The sequence below is a fragment of the Solanum dulcamara genome, chromosome 11 (genome assembly GCF_947179165.1).
Source record: "Solanum dulcamara chromosome 11, daSolDulc1.2, whole genome shotgun sequence".
Lineage (NCBI taxonomy): Eukaryota > Viridiplantae > Streptophyta > Magnoliopsida > Solanales > Solanaceae > Solanum > Solanum dulcamara.
This window is the reverse complement of record NC_077247.1, coordinates 58,239,082-58,257,610: the sequence shown is the minus strand read 5'-3', so window position 1 is coordinate 58,257,610 and position 18,529 is coordinate 58,239,082. Positions and strand designations below refer to the sequence as shown.

Here is an 18,529-nt window from a genome sequence, read left to right as displayed (position 1 = left end):
CTAGTTCTAAAGGCCTCTCATTGACCTGCTGTCCAAGATAGATGGACAATGCAACTATTTTAGTTATTTTACCCATTTATTGCTAGTATGTATCAGATAGCTTTGGCCTTTGGGGCTTACTCGTTTGGAGACAAATTTGTTATGCCTATGAGGCGATCTGATTCTGATCTGTCCTTCGCCATAAAATACTCTTATCATACAGCACTCTCGTCAGGGGGGTTCCTTGTTGATGAGAGATTGACCTGCTTTTTTAGGGCTTGCGACTAAATAACTTTTGGCTCTTCTATTTGTTGGTTTAACACCTACCTTTGACAAAAATCCCTACTATTGAGCATATTGAATGACTCAAGGTAGATCGAGTTTATGTTTTATACTAAAACCACGCTCTAATTGCGGAATGGTCTATAGCACTTAGATAGGGAGCCACTTTACTGGAAAACATGTTTGTTGATGTTGATGACCCAACACTTCTAAACTTTGCTAGTTCATGAGGCGGTAGAGTGGTCCTATTTCTAGTGGTTCAAGTGAACTCATGACTTATTATTGTGTATAGGTGGAGACTAATACACCAAATGCCAACCTACTGGACCAGTACCCCTCAAATCCATATAGGCACTTAAAACGTGCTCCCATCAAAACTTTGCTAGTCTAGTAACTTCCTATTTTCACATTAAATCATCCGCGTACAAGATTATTTCATTTTTTAATGAACATAAAAAAACAACGCATGCATACACACTGTTTGCAAAGGAAATATTAGTTGCAATGATCAACCAAAATTAAACATGGGGTAATTATGAAAGGATAAGAATTACATCTCAAATATTAGTTACAATGTTAATCATCCATTGCCTTTTCTAGGAAGCCATCTAATTTTGGATTTCTTAGGGGGAGTGGGACAGCTCTGAGAGGACGAAGTTTGGCCAAGGTGAGGCCAAATTTCTCCTGCATGTACAAGTCTTTTGGTGCAATGTCACCCTCAATTTTCCATTTAAATGTATTCAACAGTGTGCCAAGCATTACCGGAAGTCCGGAACCATTCTTATTGCCATTGGCAAACCGGGGCAAATTCTTCGACCAGCATCAAATAGAATTAACTCAAAATTTTGACCTCACACATCCAATTTTGAATCCTTAAACCTATCAGGATTAAACTCAGAAGGATCTTCCCAAAAGGTTGAGTCCCGACTAATTGCCCACACACCTCAATATCTCGCTCTACTTTTTGAGGAACCAAAAAAGGATCTGGAGGATGCATCCTGAAAGTTTCTTTAATAATGCACTGCAAGTAAGGGAGTCCTCCATCGCGTTGCTTTCTCCGAGGACTGGTACGAGCTCGACTTGGACTCTCTTCATAATCTCTGGAGCTTTAAGAAGCTCAGCCATAACCCATTCCACTATGTTCGAACTTACATTAAATAGGTCTCCTGAGATACACCGACAACTTTGAGGTGAAAATTACTCAAGAAAAATCATGCAAACCACATACGGATAATTCACCAATATAATGCATGCATATTTAATGGGGTCAATTGAATTCTGTATTTTCGATAGGAAACATTATAGACAGGGAGATTTGGTTTTGTAGCCTTTTACAAACTTGTTTTTAAGATTCATTTTTACTAATAAAAAATCTGAAAAGGCCTTTCTTTTCTATTCAATTCGTAAGTAGTCATTCGAGATAATTTTTTCATATTTTGTTAACTCTCATATATATGTTAGGAGATAAAAGATAGGGGAATCTTAGTAGTTACTTTGTGGGTCAGGAGGGTTCGATTCCCTACCCCGAATCAATAAAAAAAGAAAAAAAGAAGGAGAATTAAAGATAGCTCACCAAACATATTATTGCTATATGCTTGTGATCAATCTCTTGTGGATTATGTTCACTTGCTGTGATTAAGGCATCTAAAACATCAGTACATTGATAACTCTGGGACTTCCTTAGCTCCAGCCTCTGATTTAGCAATCCATAAAATAGCTTTAGTAGCTTCCCCAAACGAGAATTATATCGCCTTAGACCTTGTGGATCTACTATTTTCAGCAGGGAAAGTAATCCACCAAGTTTGGTTTACCCATGTCTATCAATTATCATTATTCCCTTCATCAAATCCTTAAATTCCTCACCGGAATTTTCATACGGATCCGCCAAATCTCTTGAGAAAAGAGTGTTGGAAAATAAATTCAACATGGTCCTGAAAATTGCACCACTAATATCCACTGCCTCGCCGATTTCGCTATTCCTTCGACAGTAAACAAAATAACTTCTTCCATCTTCTTGTACCTTACACAAAACATGATTCGGTAAATAAGCAAAACTCATGTGTTTTCTCTAACAGTTTAACTTAATTGCTTTCTCATATATAAAATCATGGTTTCAAATCATTAATTAAAATTAGTGTTAGGACGTGTGATTTGAAATTAAACTTTTAAATTTTGTAAAAAAAAATAATTAAAGAATCCATCATTGTAAGTCTTGCAAAAAAAAAAGGCACATATGTCCAGCCTCCTAAAGAGATTGTAGGTACTACTCCCTTCGTTCAAAATTGTTATATTGCGTTTTTCGAAAGTTAATTTGACTAATTTTCAAAGTTAAATTATATTACTTTAACTCAATATTATAAAGTAAAAAAAATTAGATATTCAAAAACTATACGAAAAGTACTATAAGTTATAATTTTTTTATATCAATATAATAAAAAAAATATATCTTAAAATGTTAGTCAAAATTTATATAGTTTGACTCTCAAAAAGGAAATTATGACAACGAAAATGGAACGGAGGGTATACGTAAAAAATTATATTAACAATAACTAGTTACTAGTATATTGACTAGTGCATCTTTATAAAATTACTAGGTATTAAAGACTTGGGGCAAATATTATAATCTTAAATATATTTATATGTATTTAAATATTTTTAAAGAACATTATCATCAAATATATTTTCAAATAAACACTATAGATAATGATGATAGAAATCACATTATTTATTAAAATATCTTTTTTATTTTTATAAACTCAAAAATATATGATCTTTTTTAGTTGATATGTCGTATAAGTGAAAGTAAATAAAAAATGTATAAGAAGTTAAGAAAATTATTTTTATTTATATAAAAATATGTTATATGTCAATTTCATGATGAAATAATATAAAAATTACAAAAATAAAATCTTAAAAAATCATTCATAATTGATGCAAATCATACATATTAAATTAATTTTTGTAAGATGCATTATTAATATAAAATTATCAAATCACAAATATTTATTGCAAGTAAATGTTACCTTAGCTCATTCATGTCCATTAAAAAAAGACATAATTTACCAAATTACTCTATTTGTTAGATATTTCTTAAGAATTAAATATTATTAAGAAATAAACAGTTTTTAAACAATCTCTAATAGTATGAATTGAGCGGATCAGGTTATAACCAGTATTTTAGCCCAACCCATTTCACCCAAATAACTTTTAGGCTACTCTATGTCCAAAATTTCAAGTGATTTTGAGTTGTGAAGAAAATTCTATCATTAAAAAAGGTTAAAGTTTTAAAACTTTGAAGAAATTTTAAGTGTGTTTTGTTGAATTAGGTTGAATTCGAGTTTAAAAGATATTGAATTTTGATATTTAGCTCGGATGAATGCTACAATTAAAATTTGAGGTGATTTCGTAAAAAATTGAAGAAGTTGAAAATTTGAATTTTTGGTGTTCTTCATGTGTTCTTGGTATTCTTGAAGAAGAAGAAGCAAAAAATGTGCATTTGATTCAAAACTCCAATAGAAAAGTGTTAAAAGTTGTTTAGGTGGTTTTGCAAAATCGAGGTTAAAAAATAATGGCATAGATGAGCCTTTTCTCAAACGGCAATGACATAGATGAGCCAAACTTTTAACGGGTGATATAAATGAGTCTTTTTTTTTAGTGATTATGATATGATAAATTGATATTCAAAATTTATTCTACTTCAATTTATATATACTTATATAATAAAAAATTATAACTTTAATTTTTCAAGAAACATCTCAATTCTATCTCACTAGAATAACATTTTACACATAAAAATATTATTAAAAAAGTACAAAATTTCTTTCGTCAATCAATTTTCTGCTATTACTTTACATATTTGCTAGTATATGACCTAGATATGTGACTATTTTCTTCAATACGATATTTGTTATCAAAGAGTTTCAATTTTTATATGATTGACCGTACCATGGCCAAACCCCATGTCAAAATTATTGATTCGTTTTTCCGTGGATTGGGGTGACATTTAATTTGTGGAGTACGTTTCACCTCTTTTTGTTTGCTGCAGTAGAATGCACTAATTGGTCCACATGGGTAAAACTGCATAGGCGGATCTAGGTATATATGTATGTTTATATATATATTTATAACAAAAATATAAATATTGAACGTGGCAGCTTTAGAAATAATAAGTTTTATGGTGTTAGCGATTAAAACTCAAGTTTATCATCATGGGGATGCAAGTTTGAGCCTTGTTGTGGATGTATTTTCTTAAAAAAAAAATTATCATACAAAATATCAATAGCGAATTTATTGTAAAAACAACGGAAAAGGGCCAAAAATACACTTGAACTATTAGAAAAAGTTTTAAAATATCCCTCATTCACCTTTTTGGTCTTGAAGAGGTATATTTTTTGACTTCGATAAATCATGAAAAAAATTAGTGGAGGTGGAAATTTTTTATTTCATCCAATAAGAAAATAACACATGATAAATATTTTTTTAAAAAATAAAATAAAAAGAAGGTTGTTAGTTTCAAGGGTTATTAGTTAGTCAAAAAGGTGAATGAAAGGGTATTTTTAGACCAAAAGATGAGTAGAAGAGTATTTTTAGACCAAAAAGTGGATTGGGGTATTTTTAAACCTTTTTCTATAGTTTAGGGGTATTTCCGCCCCTTTTCAATAATTTTTTTTTTGAATAAGTAGTTTTATGTCGGAAAAGACAGTTTAAAATTAATTTTAACTTTATAAAGAAAAAAACAATTTTAGAAAAAAGAAGTATCGCCACTTAATATTTTAAAGAAATTAAGAAAACTTAATTTAAAAGACTCTAACAAATCTAAGTATTAAAAATTCAGATAAAAAGGTACGAGGTTCTTATTTCCACTTTGAGAAGGTGTTAAGCATTCAAAGTGGCCGTTAACGCACGGTTATCCGACGATTTGAAAGATTATTTGACTAACTTTTTGAAAATATTAATTTAAAAGGAAACGAAGACTTTAAAATTATTTTTTAGAAAAAAAATGATCAAACTTAAACATTGAAAATAATATACATGTATATATATAAAAAAAGTACAAGTTAATCAAATGACTTAGTAAAGGTAAAAAATCATTTAAAAAGTAAATTTACATGCATTGGGTTATCTTTACCGAAATCTAATTAAGTTAAAACAAATTAAATTTTGTATTAAAATAGCGTAAATAACATAAGTAAATAAATAATTACAATCCGAATCAATATAAATAAATAATAAATAACACATGAAAATATGGCCCGACACTTAGTTTTTGTATGCCTGGACTAAGTTGCTGCGTTTTGGGCCTTAAGCACAATTTCAGTATATATCGCGGCTGTATATATGCTGTATATAGTGTATACAATATTATTTCTGTATATCAAACCATATACACATAGTATACCACATGTTTGTTCCATGTATCCATTGTATATCACTATATATCAGACTGTATATATAATGTATATCAGTGTATACAACATTAGTTTCTTAAATATTAGACTGTATAGATACTGTATATCAGTATATACGACACTGTTTTCCACCTCTATTCCATGTATACAACCCAATATCAATATTCAGACCATGTATATTAGCTTCCTTTCCATGTATCAACTTTTCAGCAATTCGAGCAAGATAATGGGAGACTCAAAACTCAATGATATGCAAGGATGGAGTCCAAAGATGGACTCGAATTGATATGACATTCACCAAAATAAAATTACATAACATTTACCCATTTTAAGATATTTAAGTTATCAAATTAATGGGCATCCTAAAAGTGACTAACAACATGCTAACTAGCTCAATTTTAAAGAAAGAATTAAATCAATTAGGCCATGAAAATTCTAATTAAATAACAACTTTAAGCATATTTTTTGTTATCTAAATCATGTTAAAAGAAGAAATTGAAAATATGAAAATCTATATTGTCAAAGAAAACTACTTGAAAAAATAATGAACAAAACTAAGAGCTTTCATGAAATAACCCTAACAAATGATAGCTAATTAATCTTAACACATGCTAACTATAAGAAATTTCTATCATTAATCTAATTATCATTAATACATGTTAACTAAAAAAATAAAACTACGAATCAACCAAATATAAAACATGAAATAATTAAATTAAATAAAGCTGAGAAAAGATTTTATCTCTTTTCGGGCAGCGAGACTGAAGACGACGAGCAGAAGACAACTTCAAATCACCCAAGAGCTTGATGGAACTCCAATCTACAAAAAAAAAAAAAAAAAAAATTTAGACTTGAATTTTTGTGGGTTCGATGTTATAAGAACACTGTTTTTAGCCTAAATTTTGGCTTCAATCTCCAATTTTTTTCTTGAAGAAAGATATAGATCCTCCCACTTTTAGACTGGGGACAAGAGTCCAAAATCCTAGACAAGTTAAAAAAAAATTAACTTTGGGGTGGCAAAAAAAATCCTCCCACTTCTTCCCTCTTCTTAATAAGAATATGGGCCTTTATATAGGCTCCAAAAATCCCAAATTTTTCATCAATTTTCGATGTGGAAGAATAGTTTTTTTTTTTTTAGAAAAAACTAAAAATTTCAAAAATACAAATTATAATTAAATTAACCTAACTAACATTGTATTTAGTAAAAAAATAATCTTTTGAGATGATTTTTGAATAACCACATAAATAGTAATCAAAGATATAGTTATATAGAAATATGTATATTATACTAGAATTTATAAAAAGATAAAAATAGTTAAGAATAAATGAAAATATCTTTGTTTTTATAAAAGTCAATTATTTCAAAATGTTCGAAATTCAAAAAAATTCGATAGCTAATTTGTGTTGTGGATGGTCAAAATTGGGTGTCAATAATTAGATTAGAACCCTATACCTTTTGTAAATAAAATCTTAACTATCTTAACTAAACCAACAAAACAAGTCTAAATATTGTATGAATATTTACTAATTAATATTAATGTTAAGTATTATCTTGCTCTACACAGTAATTTTTATCATAAATTACTGTTTAAAATATCGTGATACGTAAAAAATTAAAATTTTGAATCCGCCTCTAAGTAAAAGTATGTTGATCTTATTCATGAGTAGTGATACACGTATTCTCTTTATCTCTTTCCATTAATTATAACAATCGTTGGGCCAAAATAAGTAATGGTAATACGTAACTATTGAAAGGCTTCTTTTTTATGTTATTTTACTTAAATTTCATAGTGAAAAAATTTACTTATAATTTATCCTGACTTTTTTGGTAATTATCCGAATTTCCTTTTTTTTCTAAATTTTTGATACATACGAATGACATTGATACATCGCAATTTTATACATAAATCATTTTCATGATACATCGCTAGTTGATACAAACCAAATACAAAATGTATCTTCAATTTCAAATTCCAAATACACAAAAAGTAGGATTATAAATTTCAATTTTTATGATTTTATTTTAAAAAAAATTTAAAACTTGATTTATAAGTTTATATTTTGTCAAAAAAAAATTATTATAATTTTTTTAAAAAAAACACATGTTCGACATAAAGAAATTGTATATATGATGTGAAATAGTTAGTTACTACTATTGTTTAGTGGATCTTTGTTCAATTACGTAAAAAATTTACTAAAATGTAATCACAAATATTTATTTATAAAAGAAATATGGAGAAATGTGATTTAGTTATTAATTCGATGTATTAGGATATTTCAATATTCGATCAATTAGTAAAGATTAATTGTATAGAAGTTGGAGACATTTCAATAATTTTCACAAATTATGAAATTTTTAAGAAATTCAAATTACATATCTAAATAAAAGACAGAAGTTGTAAGAAGTAGGGGTGGCAATTGGGCGGGTGGGGTCAATTTTAGATGGGTCATAGTGGTTAAGACAATAATTGGATCAAGATCCAACCCAACCCAGAACGAGTTGGGTCAAAATGTATTAGGTAATGAGTTATATAACAGGTCAAGACCCAACCCAACTCAATTTTTACTAAGTTTAATTGTTTTATTTGTTCTTTTTAATTATTATAATACCTAATAAAACTATTTCTTTCTTTATTATAGTTATATATAACATATCAAATTGAAAAAAAAAAGTTTTTTAAAAATATTCTAACAAGATTTCTCATTAGTCAATTCAGATTACATATCAACCCAATCTTTTATGGGTAAAAATGGATTGAGTTTAAATAGGTTGAGCTAATAAATGGACGCCTCAATAACCAACCTAAACTTAAATGGATTAAATTAAATTGGACAAGTTGAATTTGATTTTATCGCCCACTAAGAACTATTGGGCGACGTGGAGGATATTGTCCTTCATCTTGTTCAGCTGAAACACACCGGGAATGTCAGAGCAATTTGTTGATCCATATATAATGTAAAACGAAATTTTATACTGTCGATTTATTTAACTGGTTATCTTTTCATTTTTCAGGTTAATAGATCATGATTATTATGAAAAAGTTACTCCCTCTTTTTCAATTCGCTCAAATGAAATTTTAGTACATTACCCATATATTTAGTTTAAAATCATAGAATTTAAAAATCTTTTTTATTTTTGAATTTTATGTACAGTCAAATAAAGACACATAAAAATATTACATATCATTTGTCCTGATGGGGTGAAAATATTATAGCCATGAAATATATATTCAGAACTTAAACTCAAGTAATTAATAAAAGAGAAAAAGAATATACGTATACATGGATGTGAGACAATATCATGTATGTTTACTTTTTCATATAGTTCTGAAACTTAAATATAATTATACAGAGGCAAATAAATGGATCAAGGTACAAAGACACGTACGCAAACATTTCAATTAAAATTAAACATGAGGTAATTATTAAAGAAGGTTAATTACATGCGTTGTGCATGAACGAACTTAAAAGTCTTCAAATTAAATTGCCTTGCATCTTCTCAACTTCAAGTAAAATCAAATGCATCTTCCCTCTCTTTTTTCTTAGGAAGAAACTAATTTCCTTCTCTACAAAATTACATAATCTGTGCTTATAGTACTAAATTCTTCATTTTTTGGAAATGAAATATAAGTTACAATGTTCATCGATCAGCCATTGCCATTTCTAGGACGGAAGCCATCTAATTTTGGATTTTAGAGGGGAAGTGGGACAGCTCGGAGAGGACGAAGTTTAGCCAAGATGAGACCAAATTTCTCCTGCATGTCCAAGTCATTTGGTGCAATGTCACCCTCAATTTTCCATTTAAATGTATTCAACAATGTACCAATCATTACTGGGACCATCCTTAATGCCAATGGCAGACCAGGACAAATTCTCCGACCAGCACCAAATGGAATCAACTCAAAATCTTGACCTCTCACATCCAATTTTGAATCCTTAAATCTATCAGGATTAAACACTGAAGGGTCTTCCCATAGAGTTGAGTCCCGGCCAATTGCCCACACATTAATCATCACTTTTGAACCTTTAGGGACACTGTAGCCACACACCTCAACATCTTGCTCTACTTTTCGAGGAACCAAAAAAGGAGCTGGAGGGTGCATCCTGAAAGTTTCTTTAATAATGCACTGCAAGTAAGGGAGTCGGGCAACGTCAGCTTCCTCTATTGCCTTGCCTTCTCCGATGACTTGCACGAGCTCCGCTTGGGCTTTCCTCATAATCTCTGAAGCTTTAAGAATCTCAGTCATAGCCCATTCCACTACGTTAGAACTTGTATCAGTCCCAGCAACAAATAGGTCCTGAGATACACGACAACTTTTAGGTGAAAATTACTCACCGACCCATGTTATATTTGATGTCAGCACTAGAAATGGGCTTCGATTCGCTTTGTAAAAGCAAGGACGACTACTGAAAATCAAACTAAAAATCTATTGAAATGATTTTTAATTTCAAAAATACAATGTGCATGTTCAATTAATGCTTCAAATCCTATTGTCTAAACACATCAAATTCCCTGCCTTACCTTCCAAAACAAAAGGTGATGAGGATTCAGGTGGCGAGAATCAACAGGGAGTATATAAGATGTGGGCAGAAAAATGAATCAGGATGGACTAGACTTTGATACATGATTAAAAAATTGAACTTCTGGTCTATCTCAACTCCAAATGTTAGCTAATGAAGAGAAGATTGTCCAAAAAAATATCAATTCACAGCCAAATGTGGGAGAATAAACAACAATAAAGATTATATATAAAGGTTTAACCAAAAATAAAATAAAATTATAAAGGTAAGTAATATTCTCAAGGAGTAGTATTAATTGAAGATAGCACACCAAAAGTATTGTAGCTATATGCTTGCGATCAATATCTTGAAGATTATCTTCACTGGCTGTGAGTAAGGTGTCTAAAACATCATTAGTGTTTTTTCCCTTCAACTTCCTTAGTTCGAGCCTCTCATTTATCAATCCATGAAAAAACTTTAGTAGCTTTCCGAAGTGAGAATTATATCGCCTTAGACCTTGCGGATCTACTATTTTTAGCACTGGGAAATAATCCACCAAGTTTGGTTTACCCATGTCTATCATTAGTCCCTCCACCAAATCCTTAAATTCCTCACCGGAATTTTCATACGGATCAACCAAATCTCTTGAGAAAAGAGTGTTGGAAAGTAAATTCAACATGGTCCTGAAAATTGCACCACCAATATCTACTGCCTCGCCGATTTCGCTACTCCTTTGACAGTAAACAATAAGATCTTCCATCTTTTTGTACCTTACACAAAACATGATTCGGTAAATAAGCAAAACTCATGTGTTTTCTCTAACCGTTTAACTTAATTGCTTTTTGATATATTAAATCATGATTTAAAATTATTAATTAAAATCAATGTTAGGACGTGTGATTTGAAATTAATCTATTTGGAATCTTAAATCATGCTTTTAAATTTTGTATAACAAAATTAAAAATCATCAATTTAAATTTTGTAAAAAAAAACACACATGTTCAATCTAAAGAGATTATATTGTATGTACTATGCGAATGATTATATTAACAATAACTAGTCACTAGTACTATTACTGACTGGTTCATCTTTATAAAATTACTAGGTATTAAAGACCCGTGGCCAATATTATAATCTTAAATATATTTATATGTATTTAAATATTTTAAAGAAAAATTATCATCAAATATACTTTCAAATAAACACTATAGAAAATGACGATAGAAATCACACTATTTAATAAAAATATCTTTTTTAGTTTTATAAATTCAAAAATACATGATCTTTTTTACTTGATATGTCATACAAGTGAAAGTAAATAAAAAATGTATAAGAAGATGATTAAACTATTTTTGTTTATACAAAAATATATCATATGTTTATAATAGATATTTAAACTAGTTTGTCTCCATAAAATAATTTTAATATCAAAAGTATATTGATAGTTGTCCTTTTTTGTAATTTAACTCTCAGAAACAGTCATCCTACCTTGATAGGAGTAATGTCTGTGTACACTTTATCCTTCCCAGACCCACGTTGTGGAATTTCACTGGGTTGTTGTTGTTGTATTAGTCAAACACAATTGCTTATCAGAAATAATTTTTAAATGGATTAGCTAAACACAAATTATTATTTTTAAAAACATTTTTCTTAAAAGTTATTTTTAAAAAAAGTGTTTCTAAAAATATAAAAAAAATATTTCTAAAAATAAACAGTTTTTAAAAGTAATGTCAAACAATCTCTAATAGTATAAATTAAGCGGATTAGGTTATAACCATTATTTTAGCCCAATTCATTTCACCCAAATAACTTTTAGACTAGTCTTATAGCCCGTCCATTTACTAACACAATCCATTTGTTTCGCTCAAATTTAATAGATTTCACCCATTTTACACTTCTACCTCTTAACATTTAGATAACGTACCTAAGGTGCTGGGTGGCATCAAGCTTGTTAATGGAGAAGATGTGGGAATTCAATATTTTGCGGAGACTTCTCCATTGATGTTGGGAAGCGGGAACCCAAACAACTGAGGACATGTGAAAGTTGTCCGATTGGACTGTATCAGGAATTGACCTGCTAGAGAAGGCTAAGTCTTGCTTCTGGAGCACTTGTTTGGCCATGTCTGAAGATGAAATGACCACAGTTGATATTTGGCCCAACTTCAGACGCATAATTGGGCCATGAAAATTGGCGAGTTTGGTAAGTGATTTATGTGGTTGATTGCCTAACAAGTGAAGATTTCCGATTATGGGTAATGGGAAAGGTCCTGGAGGAAGCTTTCTGCTTCTATTTGTTGTTAATGCTACTAATAAATTGAAGCCATGGACCAAAGTCCAGGCAAGCAAGAGAACTAGAGGATTGGTATAATAGTCCATAGTAATTGATAAAAATACACTTGCTTTATGATCAAGAACATGAGTTCTAGAGATACATTTATATAGTAGTGGAGTGATCACTCAATCGGCGAAATGTTTAAAACGCTAACAATAGATCGAATGTGAAATTTCAAAACTGCACACCACAATTAAAATCACAACTAAAGTTTGATATGATAATAAATAATGAAAATAAATTAGAGAAAAAAAAATCACGGGGTAAAAAGATTTTACTATGATAATATGGAATTACATTGCTCTCAAATATAAGAAGAAAATAACAATAAATATTTCTCTCTTAGAAAAGAACAACACACTCAAAACTACAATATTTATCTTGATATATAACTTTTTTTATATTTTAATTCTTTTTAAAAAAAATGAATTAAATGAGGGTAGAAGGAGAATGAAAACGGGAAAAGAATTTTACACATGTGTTTTATTTTTACTCGTAAAATAGCTGACAATAATTTTTCAAAAATTGTTCTGGCTATTTTTGACTTTTTCTTCCTTTTTACTTTTCCTTTTTTTTGACTTTTCTTGAAAAGCATCTTTACCTGACAAAATTATTACACGTAACAGTTTTGATCAATCGACAAACTATTAAAAGGGGAGGGGTGGACATGGTATGTATCGACAATTTTAGTAATTTTGATTTTTCGTTGTTAAAAACATTATATTATTATTGTATCATAGTTTTTAAAAATATTAAAAAATTAATTTTGATATTTTGCGATATTGTAAATTAACAATTATAATTTAATCAATTTTGATTCACACGTATTTATATAATAAAATTTTTGACTTTTCGATAAAAATATTTCAAATATATCACAATAGAAACATTTTACACATGTACAAACACTCAATCAAAAGCATCTTAATCAAACACTTCCTTCCTCAATCAATTACACAAAAACATTTCAATTAAAATTTCAACGTCTAAATAATTAATTTTATATTAATATTATTTTATTTATTTGTTAGTATATAAATCACTATTTACTTTGGTACAATATTCAATATTTCACTATTTTTTATAAATATCAAAAATAGTGTCATATATATATATATATATATATATATATATATATATATATATATATCATAGTATCAAAACAACAATAAAAAAAATAATCAATTTTGATATTTTTTACTATATTGACCGTATATAATCAATTTTGATATTTTATATATATATATATATATATTAAGTAGACATTTGGCCATAAGATTCTGGATTTGAAACCTTAATTTGTTGATTGAAAATCAACATTGTTTATGAAATTTGCACAAAATTTTAACTTCAATTCCAAATTCTCAAAAAAGTAGAATTTTAAAATTTTAAATGTAAGACTTGATTCATAAGCTTATATTTTGCAACAAAAGATTCATCATTTTACATTTTGTAAAAAAAAACTCATTCTCGACATGAAAAGATTATTCTATATTATGAAAAAATTATTTAGTTTATGATCCTAAATTTCAAATCTTCTTTACTTTTAAAATTTTGTTCACAGTCAAATAAAGACACATACATAAATGAACTAGATAGCATATGCTATTATATACTATTTATAACCTGATGATGATGTAAAAGTATTATAGCCATTAAATATATTTAGAACTTAAACTCAAGTAATAAAAGAATACACACACAACTATACATGGATGTTAGACAACATGTATGCTTACCCACTTGACTGTAATAAGAGGGGCGTTTAGTCATTTGACTGTAAGAAAAAAGATGTCGAAATTTTTTCTATTCGTTCTTGCGTGACAGCTGATATAAATGAAGAAAAGACCTAAATTTTAATTATATGGAGTCAAATTAATGGATCAAAGACACAAAGAGACATACGTAATCATTTCAACTTAAATTAAACATGAGGTAATTGAATCAAATTTAATCATTCTCTAAAACAACGCTCACATGCACTTAAATAATAATCTGAATACAAATTCAAAATATTGGGTACATACTATTACTTTGCTTCTCTTGTTCGTCAACACAACGTAATTCATGAAATCAAGTGTAGATAAAGTATACTTTATTTTGACGCTTTATTTAATGTCACGTTCCGGGGTATCACTCAGAGACTATTGCTAGTCCCCAAGCGAACCACTTGGTCAGTTCACACATTCATTCAATCAATATTCTATCAGCGATAGACTTAACTCATCAAGAAAATGACTCAACATGATAATCAAATAGACAACTTATAGAATAAGGTCAAAGGCCAACAATCTATCTAATTCAATCAACAAGACTAGTATAAATAAAACTAGCCGAAAGACAATATCCAATCAACAATCTAGTCTATGAAGCCTCTATCAACTATCTAAGTGGTGCCAATGATAGGTTCATGACTACCTCAAATCAGAATGAAAAGACTAAACTCAAAGCAAGAATAACGTAAGTGGTATCTTCCGAATGTAGGGGATGACTTACCAATCAGTTGAGTGTGAGCAGATCCTCAACGGTGCGCCTGTTGATGATCTCTGAAACTTGCCTCTACATTATTAAATGATGCAGGTGCAAATGGATGTTAATACGTGGAATGTACGAGTATGTAATATGGCAGAGTTAGTCATGTGTAAGATAAAATAGCATTAACTTAAATAACTCAATCAAAAGTAAGGAACTCAATCAGGATGTCATAAGTTTAAAGCAAGAGGAAGGTTTAGATAGAGACCAATCATATACAATCCAATCTAAGCCAATCCAATCAAAGTATTATCAAGACCTATATGAGAGTTTCTCTTATTTGACAACAATCACTTATGAGGCACTGATCGTTCAACAATGTTGTTGTTGTTGCCACAACCGTCCAATACCTTGCCAGGGTAAATGACGAATCAACCAATCATGGATCCAACAATCAATCAAGTCCTCCTATCATGTCAGGACTATAAAATAGGAAAATATCCGACTTAATAGTTCAATCTTCTCCTACATTTGGCGATATAGTTATTGAGTTTGAGTTATTACTTACACTTACCCAATTTGGTGCTCGATACTCCTCCTAAGACACAATGTTCATAAGACAATCAATCCCAATCAAACCAAATAATATGTCTCATATGGACTTTTATCAGCTCATCAATTCTATCAAATCAATCTTTTCAATCAATTAATTATCCAATCATTCCCAATTATTTAAAAGTAGTTGGGACAATCATAAATGACAACATTCAGTTGAAACCATTCAATTGGGTTCAATTATGAAGATATAAAGGACTATCAAGTTTCGTCAAGACTATCATCAATGCTCACATCCCAATCACAATCATGCATTATGAATTCAAGGTTCTAGACTCAATCCTTAGGCATATACATCCAATATTAGTCAAAATACTATTAGGGTTTATGAAATAAGTAGTTTAAATCATTTGTTCAAGAAACAAGTTCGTGAAAAACATCAATTATGCAATATTTTGTAAAATATATTAAATTTAAGGAAATTCTCAAGAAAACACTATCACAGGGACTCAATTCATTCACAAATCAACCTATCACAATCATGGGTACATGGAAGAACAAGGTTCATGCTTTAGTTTAGCCTTATATACTTGGGATAAAGACAGACAATCAAACTGGCAAGATTTCGATTTGAAATCCTTGAACCCTAGTCCTTTCTCCGCTCCTTAGCCCTAGTTTTTTTGTTTGAACGTGTAAAAAGTTTAAGGAATGGGTTTAGAAATCCTTATAAGGTCAAAAACAACCTATATTAGTCACGAGTTAAGTATAGGAGGGGTGGGAAAAATACCTGAATGCCCCTCTTTGAAACTGAAAAATATACGAAAAAATACACATAAATCGCATTTGTCAATTGCGATTTATGTACAAAAGTCGTACAACACATAAAAAGCACGTGCCAAATACGTTTTATGAACAAAGTGAGAAAACGAAGCGGACCTGTTATCTTTTGATCCAATTGGCCTAAAATTCAATCGAGCCCACTTTTCCACATGATTTCTCCTTAATTGATATTCCAGCATTGGATTGGCCTAAAAAGTTAGAATGATACGTTATGCGAGCACTATCCTCTAGGGGTATTTTGGAATTTTCTTGGTATAACATTTAAGTTTTTTTTAGTTTTATTTATATTTTGAAACAATCAAGTGGTACCCACAAGTTCACTCGTCAAGTAATAAAAAAATATCATATAAATAGTGTCGATTATGTAGCTCAGAAAATAAAATTTCTCCCCACATAATAAATTAATTATAAAATAATATTTTTTTGCCGATCTACCAAATGGCCGTCTAATAAATGGAGCTGGGGTCCGACATTTAATTTGTGAGGGAGTACAGTTCACCTCTTTTTCCTTGCTCAAGTACTCCCTCTGTCGTTCTATTGATTGCTTTTTAATGATATATTGCACCTAGGGCTGTACAGGACAAATCGATAAATCGCACCAAACCGATAAACCGAACCAAACCGGAAAAAAAAACCGACTAGTGGTTTGGTTTGACTTGGTTTGGTGTTTGAAAAAAAAATCCGACCATTATAGGGTTGGTTTGGTTTTAACTAAAAAAAGTCAAACCGAACCCAAACCGATCCGATTATAGATATACTACTTTTAAATTATGTTATACATAAAAATATTTATTAAAATGTAATTTATAAATATTTTTTAAAATTTTTTCATAATTTTTGTTTTCTTTCTTACATTTACATTTAGACTTGAATAGCCCATCTAAAGAATATTAAAAAAAAACTTATCTTATAAAATTATATTATAAAGTTAAAACTTCAAAAAGTGTTGTGCATCCATCTTATATGTTGATATTTTGTACTAGAACTCTTTTTAAGAAGCACTGCTCTGTACTTTTTATTAGATACTACGAGAAACCCGAAAAAATCCGAAAAAATCCAAAAAACCCGAGAAACCCGAAAAACCCGAAATAACCCGAAAAACCCGAGAAAAATTGATATCGAAAAACCCGACTTTTATTGGTTTGGTTTGGTTTATAGATTTAATAACCCGACACAAATGGTTTGGTTTGGTTTGTAAAAAATCCGAACCAACCCGGTCTATGTACACCCCTAATTGCACCCTCGTTAAAAAATAATTAATAGAATGATAATTTTATTATATTATTTTTTAAATATAATAAATTTAATATTTTAAAAAATGACTATAGTTAATTAACACTCCACTAATTAGAGCAGAAATGGTATATAGATTTTTCTTTCGAGTTTTATCTCAGATACTCTATTTTTATATTAATCAATTATCTAATGCTTAATAATAGCAAAGAGTCAAAATGAGAGTTTTTCCGCTAGATGGATGGGGAAACTCCATAAAATTCAGTACAACTAGTATTAATATTAATACTAATTTTATGGAGTTTCCCGACTCATCTAGCGGAAAAACTCATTTTGACTCTTTGCTACTATTAACATTACATAATTAATTAACATGAAGTATGTTGTGTATTGGATGTAATTTTTTAAGTGGGGCCCACTTTTTAAGTGGGCAACTTGCCCACTTGGTATTTGCTCTTCTTGTGCCTATATATAGGCAAGATTAGTGCAAAAAAAAAAAAACAAAGAGAAGAAAAATACTTACACGGCAATAACTCTACTTCTGCTCCTCTTTTTTCTTATTTTCTCTGCCTTATTTTGCTAAATTTAGTTTATTTTATAATAAAGTATTAATATTAATACTAGTTGTACTGAATTTTATGGAGTTTTCAGATCCATCTAGCGGAAAAACTCATTTGACTCTAGGCTATTATTAAGCATTAGATAATTAATTAACATGAAAATATTGAGTACCTGAGATGGAAATTAGGGTCCTAATCATAGGATCCTAACTCTCTTATTGACTTTAATCTCATGAAATAAAGTAGAGAAAAAAAATAATAACTAATTGAATAAATAAATAAAAACATAATCAAGACACAAAGAAGTACTTTGAGATTGGGATTAGAAATCAATTTGTCTGTTGGTTCTGGACAACAAAGACAGCCTA

At 29.5% G+C, this 18,529-nt stretch overlaps 1 protein-coding gene and 1 pseudogene across 1 annotated transcript; both read right to left on the bottom strand.

The window, feature by feature from the left end:
• Nucleotides 1-751: 751 nt before the first annotated feature.
• Nucleotides 752-2,310, bottom strand: LOC129874024 (geraniol 8-hydroxylase-like; annotated as a pseudogene).
• Nucleotides 2,311-9,010: 6,700 nt separating this feature from the next.
• LOC129874904 (geraniol 8-hydroxylase-like) lies at nucleotides 9,011-12,593 on the bottom strand. The gene is made up of 3 exons (XM_055950288.1): nucleotides 12,094-12,593; nucleotides 10,501-10,939; nucleotides 9,011-9,967 (listed from the first exon to the last, which is right to left on the bottom strand). The coding sequence occupies exons 1-3, from the start codon at nucleotides 12,543-12,545 to the stop codon at nucleotides 9,362-9,364; spliced, it is 1,497 nt and encodes a 498-aa protein (XP_055806263.1). The 5' UTR covers nucleotides 12,546-12,593; the 3' UTR covers nucleotides 9,011-9,361.
• Between the last annotated feature and the right edge of the window lie 5,936 nt (nucleotides 12,594-18,529).

What these genes read in the sequence shown, in the direction of transcription:
- LOC129874904 (XM_055950288.1), bottom strand. Translation starts at nt 12,545, where the DNA reads ATGGACTATTATACCAATCCTCTAGTTCTCTTGCTTGCCTGGACTTTG. An exon ending in GATGCCACCCAGCACCTTAG is followed by an intron (nt 10,940 to 12,093) that starts GTACGTTATCTA and finishes GTTTTGTGTAAG; the next exon opens with GTACAAAAAGATGGAAGATC. An exon ending in ATATAGCTACAATACTTTTG is followed by an intron (nt 9,968 to 10,500) that starts GTGTGCTATCTT and finishes CGTGTATCTCAG; the next exon opens with GACCTATTTGTTGCTGGGAC.